The following is a 10,237-nucleotide window of genomic DNA, read 5'->3' as shown; positions in this document are numbered from 1 at the left end:
ATATGAGTCTGGGTCCCCAGAGACTCGCCCCGAACTGGAGCTCAGAGCTTGAGACTCCCTACCGATTGAAAAAGACAACCATGTCCTCAGCCGCCAGCCCTCTCCACGTGCGCCTCCGTACCTCTGTATTTTACTTCTGAACCGCAGCTACTCTGAGTCTCGGTATGCTTTTCTCTTTCCTTCTAGTTGTAGAATTTCCACTCAGCAAGCCTTCCTGCGGTCTGGATGATGTCTGTTCCGTCTTTTAGCTGTATTCTTGAAGTGGTTGTGCTAAGCAGCAATCTCTGGTGTTTACCTATGCCGCCAACTTGGTTTTCTCCATTCGGTAGAATGTCTTCAAGGCTGGATGATATCCCATGGTATGGGCGGCCCACATGCTGTCTGTGCACTCATCCACAATGAACATTGGGCTGTTTCCATCTCTTGGCTGTTGTGAATAATGCTGCTATGAACATGGGGGTGCAACTATCTGCTTGTGCCCTTGCTTTCCCTTCTTCAGGGTATTAATCCAGAAGTGGGATTGCTGACTCTTGGGAGCATGCAAAAATATATTTTTTTTATTGATTTCAGAGAGGAAGAGACAGAGAGAGAGAAATAGAAACCTCAATGATGAGAGAGAATCATGGATCTGTTGCCTCCTGCACGCCCCACACTGGGGATCAACTCCACAATCCGGGCATGTGCCCTGACCAGGAATCAAACCCTGACCTCCTGATTCATAGGTCGACACTCAACCACGCCAGCTGGGCTGTAGCCAATCTTAATTGTGTCTTTCACAAATGTCCAGAAGTGGAACTGCCTGTTAGAAAGTTTGTACATCTTTTGATTGACTTTGGAGACAGAGAAAGAGGGCGAGAGAGAAACATCAATTTGCTGTTCCACTGACTGATGCATTCATTGGTTGATTCTTGTATGTGCCCTGACCAGGGATTGAGGCCGGCAACCTTGGCCTATTGGGAAGATGCTCTAACCACTTAGCAACCCTGCCAGGGCGAAAGTCTGTATATTTAAAGGCTTTCAATAAATATTGCCCAAGGACCCTTCGCCAGCCGTGCATGGGGGTCAAGTGTCTCCATTCTGGAATATGGCATCTCCCTCTCCAATATAGTGCCGCTCACGCTCAGGGGGCGGTTCCAGGCCGTGGGTCCCACCTCATGACGCCCTTTATTGGTTTGCAGATCCCCTGGAAACATGGCCATCGCCATGTTTGAAAACGCCAATTGCCAGGCAGCGAGTTTCGCCCTTAACACTGTGGGATGGATCTTATCCATGATCTGCATGGGCCTGGCCGAGTGGCGGGTGTGGTACATGGAGAGCAGCTCCGCCCCCTCCCGGGGGCTGGCCTGCATTGGGATGTGGAAGGTCTGCACTTACCAGCCCAACAGCCTCCACAGCAGAAACATAGAGTGTCACCGCTACACCTACAGTGACACCTACCTGCCGCTCGATATCCGCATCGCTCAGAACCTGCTGCTGGCCGCCAGCCTCCTCGGGGTCCTGGGGAAAGTGCTCATGGTCACGGGCCTGCGGAGAGTGTACGCGGGACAGCTTCAGAAGGACACCGCCTGCAATCTGTTCTTCGCTTCCGGAGTCCTGAGCATCATAGCGGGTGCATTTATCCTCATTGCTGTGATGTGGAACCACCAGTCCGTGATGAATGAAGAGGGCATACACTTCCCACCATCCTTCCACATCCCCTTCAGGCCGGACCGGCAGGAGACGGGCAGCACCGTGCTCCTGGCGGTTCTGGCTGCCTTCCTCATGATGTTGAGTGGGCTGTTGACCATCTCTTTCCAGCTGCCCTCCGACAGCCAAGTGTACCCCGAAGTCTTGCAAGTGTGAAATTCCCGGCTGCATAAGCTTTGCAAATCCACGAGAGCAGTTTATGGGGGTGAAGTATTATCAGGATGTTCTATGAAATAGTTCCAAGGCAAAGTTCATTTTGAGCAGAAAGTGGCCATTGGCTTCTATGTCCAAATTGGGCTCATTGATTGGTTAAGGAACTTTCATTAAAAAAATTTCCAAAAAAAACCCACTGTCCAGATGTCTTACTGAATCTGGATTTTAATTACTATAGGGTAAATAATCAATGCTATACACCTATTGTGTGGAAATGAGAGTAGCTGGGATTCTCACAGCTCCCTCTCAAATGCCCACTAAAAACAACCGGCCTGACAGTATATGGCATGGCCCTAACACCTCTCCACCACATGCAAGTCCCCACATGTGCAACAGTAGAACGGTGGAAGGAATCCCCCTACCACTATCAGACTCAACAGTTACTGCGATGTTGCCATATTCGCTTTCTCTCTCCTTCCTTCCCTTCTTTTCATCTATTTTCTTTCTCCAGAGAACTTAAATGCAAACCCCAGACTTCACGTTCCTTCATCCCTATGCACTTCAAAATTATTCTCTTAAAAAAAGGACATTTCCTTGCATAACCATAGTATACCTTTAAAGTTAACAACTATTTATGAACATCAAATACTTACCAGAATTTTTAAATGCTTTTATTTATTTCTTCATTTTTGCATAAGATGTTCACTCTGCCTCTTAAATCTTAATTATTTTTAAGAGAGGGGAGCATTATTTTTTAAAAAAAATATTTTTATTGATTTCAGAGCAGAAGGGAGAGGGAGAGATAGAAACATTAATGATGAGAGATAATCATTGATTGGCTTCCTCTTACGCATCCCCACTGGGATCAAGCCCTCAGTCAGGAATCAAACCATGACCGCCTGGTTCCTAGGTCCACGCTCAACCACTGAGCCACACCAGCTAGGCTGAAATGAGCTTCTTCTCAAAGAGTATTTAAGTCTTTGAGAGCACAGTGCTTGAAAAAATACCCCCTCCCCCCGGGCAGAAGTCTATCAGCTATTTAAATCTGTGTTCCAAAGACATTGCCTGTGGACCCTAGAATGTTCAATGGGACATTTGCCTCTGGGCTTTGAATCCGATCTGTGGGCCATGGATTCTTCCCTCTTCCCTCTGATGGAGCGAGTGTACAGTGTTGGAAGCCTTCTTTAGGAAATGTTCCCTTCACTGCCTGCCATGATTTGCACACTGTCCTTAGAACTGGGAGGAAGTCACAGCCTCTGCATTGAGTTAGAGATCCTGGCTCCCTTCCCTGGGGTTTGAAAGGAGCCTCTGCCTCCCATGGGACGTTCAGGGCTGGCCTTGGGCCGAGTCTGACCCATTCTCCATGCAGGTCTGGGATGGCTGGGAAATGGCTCCTAGGGAAACAGTTGTAGTCGGTCTCATTTTTTACAAAAGTACATATTCATTGATTTTATAGAGAGGAAGGGAGAGGGATAGAGAGTTAGAAACATCTATGAGAGAGAAACACCAATCGGCTGCCTCCTGCACGCTCCCTACTGGGGATCGAGCCTGCAACCAAGGTACATGCCCTTGACCAGAATCAAACCCGGGACCCTTCACTTTGTGGGGCGACGCTCTATCCACTGAGCCCGGTTTGAAAGAGGATGTGTGTTATTTAAGTGAGTCAATCCTCTGGTTATTTGAAAAAAGAAGCTCTTGGGAGACATGCTTCTGATGAGGACCCTTTATGGAACCTCATACCCTGCAGAGGGCGGCGCGCCTGCCTCCTGCTGGTCACGCGGGGGAATGACGGAACCGCTGAGGCTGAGGAAAGCAGTCTCTCGACCTCTCCTGGCCCTCACTGTCAACAGAGAGCAAGCGGACAGGTCATGAGGTTCAGACGCAGAAGGTGAGGCAGCCACCAGGCGGGGTCTGCTCTGGGGAAGCGGGGAAAAGACTTCCAAGCCCCTGTCAAGGGCTCTTTGGCAATGACTGTTTAAGGGACGCACTTTATTATTTTTTCACAGGAATAAGGCAAGAGAACGTGTCCTGCGCATTTCCTGAGAGTGCAGCACCGCGAGGGCTCCTGAGGGCGGTGGCATTTCTCTCCTTCCTCTCCTCCCTGGGAATCCTCCAAGGTGCCCAGGAGCCAGAGGCTGCCCTGTGGCCTTTGGCTTGGTGCCAGCGTGGGACAGTGCCAGGCCCTTTGCTGGGGGCACCAGGCAGGGAGGAGTCCCTGGTGACAGCACTGGTGGAGGGAGGCCGAGCAGAGGCAGTGCCAGCCCCGCCCCGCGAGCTGTGTTCCTGCTCAGGAGTGGCTTTGCCCTTTCTCTTCCTCGTTCTCCCTGTTTGCCATCCCCTGTGGACCCTTCCTTCTCCTACCTGCCCACCGCCATCCCCGGGACATGTGTCCCATGGAGACAATAAATGTGCAACTGGACGTGAAACAGAACAGAGGCACCTCAGAGGACCCAGGTCAGCTTCCCCCCACCATCCTGGGCCAAGGACGTTCAGGGAGGCCGCCCCGTGGCCTGGCTCTGGCTCCCATCACGGCACACTTTCTCCCCATCACCGTGGCCCTTCCCCCAGGCTTTCTACTTAAGACTCTGATGAATTACAGTGACTATCTGGTCTAAGACCTCAAAAAGGACATTTCTGTTGTAGAAAGACTTCAACTCTTTTTTTAAAATATATTTTTACTAGAGGCCCGGTGCACAAAATTCATGCACAGGGGTGGGGGTGGGTCCCTCAGCTCAACCTGCACCCTCTCCAATGCGGGAGCCCTCAGGGGATGTCCTACTGATGGCTTAGGCCTGCTCCGTGTGGTTCTCTGCTGTCTGCGGGGCCTGTTTGGCCACTCCCGGGTCGCTGCAGACGACGGCCAAGCGGGCCCTACTGTGCGCGATCTGAGGGGCCTGCTTGGCCAATCCCAGGTCTCAGCAGGAAACTGCCAAAAGGGCCCTACTGTGCACGGTCTGTGGGGCTGCTTGTCCGCTCCCGATTCGTCGTGGCAACGTCCAAGCAGGCCCTGCTCTCAGCGGCCACGCCCAGGACTAGAGGACTCCAGCGGGGCTGAGAGGACAGGGTGCCCCCATCTTGTGGCTATGGGCATCACCATCTTTGTGTTGGAGTGATGTTTAATTTGCATATTACTCTTTTATTAGGATGGTTTTCAGGGAGGAAGGGAGAAGGAGAGAGAGAAACATCAATGATGACAGAGAATCATGGATCGGCTGCCACCTGCATGCCCCACACTGGGGATGGAGCCCACAACCCAGGCATGTGTCCTGAGCAGGAATCAAACCGTGACCTTCTGGTTCCTAGGTCCATGCTCAACCACTGAGCCACATATTTTTGAAACCTGCTTTTTACTTAACATTGGGAACTTACCTCCCCCCACCAATTATTTTTCAGCATAAGGTTGAATTTCTGTGTAATAGTCCACTGTAAGGACACAATGGTTTACTGAATGTGTTCTCTACATGGGGTTATGGGATGATTTCACTTGTCCCGTGGCTCAGGTATGAAGTCCATTCGGTGTGTTCCTGTGCGCATCCTTGCACACATCCCCACGTGCTGGAATAAGTTCCTTCTCACAGGAACTAAGCAGAGGTTCCTGCAGAACTTGACTCCCACATAAAATTTGGTCTTAACTATGGGCCACAAAAGCCCCACCACCATGTGCCTTTTTGACAGCCTCATTTCTCACAGCAGCCCCATCTGACACGCTCCACCTTAGCCGGCCAGCTTCTCCCAGTCAGGAGTGACCTTCACCTTCCACTGGATCTCGCTAGTGGACGCCACATTCACGATGCCGTCACCCGAGGTGCAGCGGGAAAGTCATTGCCAAAGCTCCAGGGTCTTTCCTAACGTGCTGGCTATCACTGGGCTTTCATAGCAACCTCGCCCGTGTAGGGCCAATGCTGCGGACGCCAGTGTAAATGTGTTGTCATTGCTGTTTGTTTGTTTATTTATTTGAACCCTCAACCGAGGATATTTTTCCATTTATTTTTTAGAGAAAGTGGAAGAGAGAGGGAAGGATAGAGAGAAATATGGATGTGAGAGAAACACATCGATTGGTTGCCTCCTGCATGAGTCTGGATGAGGGCCTGGACTGGGGAGGAGCCTACAACCCAAGTACGTGCCCTTGACTGAAATCAAACGCAGGACCCTTCGGTCCACAGGCTGACACTCTCTGCACTGAGCCACACCGGCCGGTGTTATTGCTATTTGCACAGTCATTTCCTCTGGGAGGTGTGGGAGAGACCATTTCTAGGGGACGGGAGAGGGAGTGGTTAGGACACCCGGCTGCTGTCAAATAGACCTTGAGGACTCCATGGTCCGCACTGAGCGCAGCCTGCTGGGAAGCAGGCAGAGAGGGTGCCTGATGAGAAACAGAGAAAGCCTAGTGGTCAGTGAAGATTGGATGCTGCCATGTGTTCCGCACCCGGCAACAGAACCCTGCTAGCCAGGACAATGGGGGTGGAATGTGGCTGTGGACTGGAGGCTGAGGAGAGGGCTGGGAGTCGTGTGCCAGGCCCTCGTGTGGCTGAGGCCCGTGTGGCCGGGTCCCACGGTGTGGCCAGTCCTGCATCGGCGGAGGACCCCCAGAGGAGCCACGTGTGAGTTGGCAGCGCTGCCTGACCTGCTAGTCGCCCTTCTCAGACACCCACTCCCTCGGAGACACATCCCTGGGTCAGTGGGGCCCAGCCTGTTTGTTTTATTTCGTGGAGGTAAAGTGGGAATAACAGAACACTTATCATGTCACCGTCAGGGTCGCCGAACAGGGAACACACAGGCCAAAAGGGGTGAGGGATCATGAATGTATTGGGTCACCTGGAGACCAGATGGGCTGAGCCCCAAATGGCACCAGCCCCAGTGACAGGCAGTCAGAGGGTAAAAGGACTCTAGGCTTTAAAGGGTCCGTGTCCTGGGACAGTCCAGAGGAGAAAGATAATGGTCTTACAAGCGGGATGTGGTCTTACAAGTGGGATGTGGTGTAAGCGGGAGGGAAGGCCTGTTGTGAAGTGTCCTAAAGGGCAGATCCCAGGGGACAGGTATCAATCCAATGATTTGATCAGACTGAACAGTCACCTTTTTTAAGCGTACAGTGCAGTGTCACTAGGCACCTTCACAATGTTGTGCTACCATCACCATCATCATCTCCAGAACTTTTTCACCTCCCCAAACGGAAACTCTGTGCCAATGAACACTACATCCCCTCTGTTCCCTAGCCCCTGGCTCCCACAATGGCTTTCTGTCGCTGAGTGTGGCTGCTCTAGGGACCACATAGAGATGAAATGATGCACGTTTGTCTTTGTGTTGTTGGCTTGTTTCACTCGGTAGAATGTCTTCAAGGCTGGATGATATCCCATGGTATGGGCGGCCCACATGCTGTCTGTGAACTCACCCACGATGAACATTGGGCTGGTTCCACTTCTTGGCTGTTGTGAATAACGCTGCTATGAACATGGGGGTGCAACTATCTGCTTGCAACTCTCTGCTTGTGCCCTTGCTTTCCCTTCTTCAGGGTATTAATCCAGAAGTGGGATTGCTGACTCTTGGGAGCATGCAAAAATATATATTTTTATTGATTTCAGAGAGGAAGGGAGAGGGAGAGAGAGATAGAAACCTCAGTGATGAGAGAGAATCATGGATCTGTTGCCTCCTGAATGTTCCACACTGGAGATCAACTCCACAACCAGGGCATAAGCCCTGATCAGGAATCGAACCCTGACCTCCTAATTCATAGGTTGACACTCAATCACGCCAGCTGAGCTGTAGCCAAACTTAATTGTGTGTCTTTCACAAATGTCCAGAAGTGGAACTGCTTGTTAGAAAGTGTGTACATCTTTTGATTGACTTTAGAGACAGAGAGAGAGGGCAAGAGAGAAACATCAATTTGCTGTTCCACTGACTGATGCATTCATTGGTTGATTCTTGTATGTGCCCTGACCAGGGATTGAGGCCGGCAACCTTGGCCTATTGGGAAGATGCTCTAACCACTTAGCAACCCTGCCAGGGTGAAAGTCTGTATATTTTAAGGCTTTCAGTAAATATTGCCCAAGGACCCTTCACCAGCAGAGCATGGGGGTCAAGTGTCTCCATTCTGGAATATGGCATCTCCCTCTCCAATATAGTGCCGCTCACCCCCTGGGGGCGGTTCCAGGCTGTGGGTCCCACCTCATGACGCCCTCTATTGGTTTGCAGATCCCCTGGAAACATAGCCATGGCCTTTTTCATCGACCCCAATTGCCAGGCAGTGAGTTTCACCCTCAACACCCTTGGATGGATGTTCTCCATGATTTGCATGGGCCTGGCCAAGTGGCGATTGTGGTACATGGAGAGCATCTCCGCCCCCTCCCGGGGGCTGGCCTGCATAGGGATGTGGAAGGTCTGCACTTACCAGTCCGCCAACCTCCACAGCAGACCCATAGCATGTCACCGCTACACCTACAGTGACACCTACCTGCCACTCGATATCCGCATCGCTCACTACAGTGACACCTACCTGCCGCTCGATATCCGCATCGCTCAGAACCTGCTGCTGGCCGCCAGCCTCCTCGGGCTCCTGGGGAAAGTGCTCATGGTCACGGGCCTGCTGAGAGTGTACGCGGGGCAGCTTCAGAAGGACACCACCTGCAATCTGTTCTTCGCTTCCGGAGTCCTGAGCGTCGTAGCGGGTGCATTTATCTTCACTGCTGTGATCTGGAACCACCACTCCGTGATGAATGAAGAGGGCATACACTTCCCACCATCCTTCCAGATTCCCTTCAGGCCGGACCGGCAGGAGATGGGCAGCACCGTGCCCGTGGCGGTTCTGGCTGCCTTCCTCATGCTGTTGAGTGGGCTGCTTACCATCTCTTTCCAGCTGCCCCCCAACATCCACGTGTACCCCGAAGTCTCACAAGTGTGAAATTCCCGGTTGCATAGCTGTGCAAATCCATGAGACCCGCTTATGGGGGTGAAGTGTTATCAGGATGCTCTATGAAATAGTTCCAAGGCAAAGTTCATTTTGAGCAGAAAGTGGCCATTGGCTTCTATGTCCAAATTGGGCTCATTGATTGGTTAAGGAACTTTCATTAAAAAAATTCCCCAAAAAACCACTGTCCAGATTTCTTACTAAACCTGGATTTTAATTATTATTGGGTAAATAATCAATGCTAGACACCTACTGTGTGGAAATGAGAGTTGCTGGGATTCTCACAGCTCCCTCTCAAACGCCCACTAAAAACGACCGGCCTGACCTTCCATGGCATGGCCCTAACACCTCTCCACCACATGCAAGTCCCCACATGTGCAACAGTAGAACGGTGGAAGGAATCCCCCTACCACTATCAGACTCAACAGTTACTGCGATGTTGCCATATTCGCTTTCTCTCTCCTTCCTTCCCTTCTTTTCATCTATTTTTCTTTCTCCGAAGATCTTTAACACAAACCCCAGACTTCATGTTCCTTCATCCCTTTGCACTTCAAAATTATTCTCTTTAAAAAAAAGGGCATTTCCTTGCCTAACCATAGTATACCTTTAAAATTAACAACTAAAAAGGTATCTGAAAAAAAAATAAAGTTAACAACTATTTCTTATGAACATCATATACTTACCAGAATTTTTAAATGCTTCAAAAGTAATTCTACACTTTTATTTATTTCTTCATTTTTGCATAAGATGTTCACTCAGCCTCTTAAGTCTTAATTATTTTTTAAGAGAGGGGAGCATTTTTTAAAAAAATATATGTTTATTGATTTCAGAGCAGAAGGGAGAGGGAGAGATAGAAACATTAATGATGAAAGGCAATCATCGATTGGATTCCTCTTACGCATCCCCACTGGGGACCAAGCCCCCGGTCAGGAATAAAACCGTGACCTCCTGGTTCTTAGCTTGATGCTCAACCACTGAGCCACACCAGCTAGGCTGAAATGAGCTTCTTCTCAAAGAGTATTTAAGACTCTGAGAGCACAATACTTGAAAAAATTTCCCCTTGGGGCATAAGTCTATCAGCTATTTAAATCTGTGTTCCAAAGACATTGCCTGTGGACCCTAGAATGTTCAATGGAACCTTTGCCTCTGGGCTTTGAATCCGATCTGTGGGCCATGGATTCTTCCCTCTTCCCTCTGACAGAGCAAGTGTAAAGTGGTGGAAGCCTTCTTTAGGAAATGTTCCCTTCACTGCCTGCCATGATTTGCACATCGTCCTTAGAACTGGGAGGAAGTCACAGCCTCTGCATTGAGTTAGAGATCCTGGCTCCCTTCCCTGGGGTTTGAAAGGAGCCTCTGCCTCCCATGGGACGTTCAGGGCTGGCCTTGGGCCGAGTCTGACCCATTCTCCATGCAGGTCTGGGATGGCTGGGAAATGGCTCCTAGGGAAACATCTGTGGTCGGTCTCATTTTTTACAAAAGTACATATTCATTGATTTT

The 10,237-nt window shown here is 50.3% G+C and overlaps 2 protein-coding genes across 2 annotated transcripts; both read left to right on the top strand.

The window, feature by feature from the left end:
* Nucleotides 1-1,191: 1,191 nt before the first annotated feature.
* Nucleotides 1,192-1,842, top strand: LOC102256530 (claudin-34). Its single transcript, XM_005876637.1, has one exon. The coding sequence runs from the start codon at nt 1,192-1,194 to the stop codon at nt 1,840-1,842; it is 651 nt and encodes a 216-aa protein (XP_005876699.1).
* Nucleotides 1,843-8,037: 6,195 nt separating this feature from the next.
* Nucleotides 8,038-8,918, top strand: LOC102256232 (claudin-34). Its single transcript, XM_005876636.2, has one exon. It carries the CDS (start codon nt 8,048-8,050, stop codon nt 8,732-8,734), a length of 687 nt encoding a protein of 228 aa, XP_005876698.1. The 5' UTR covers nt 8,038-8,047; the 3' UTR covers nt 8,735-8,918.
* Nucleotides 8,919-10,237: the final 1,319 nt, after the last annotated feature.

Source organism: Myotis brandtii, unplaced genomic scaffold (genome assembly GCF_000412655.1).
Source record: "Myotis brandtii unplaced genomic scaffold, ASM41265v1 scaffold490, whole genome shotgun sequence".
In the NCBI taxonomy this organism is placed as follows: Eukaryota; Metazoa; Chordata; class Mammalia; order Chiroptera; family Vespertilionidae; genus Myotis; species Myotis brandtii.
Note: the sequence above shows the minus strand (reverse complement) of the source record. Positions and strands in the feature narration are given on the sequence as shown.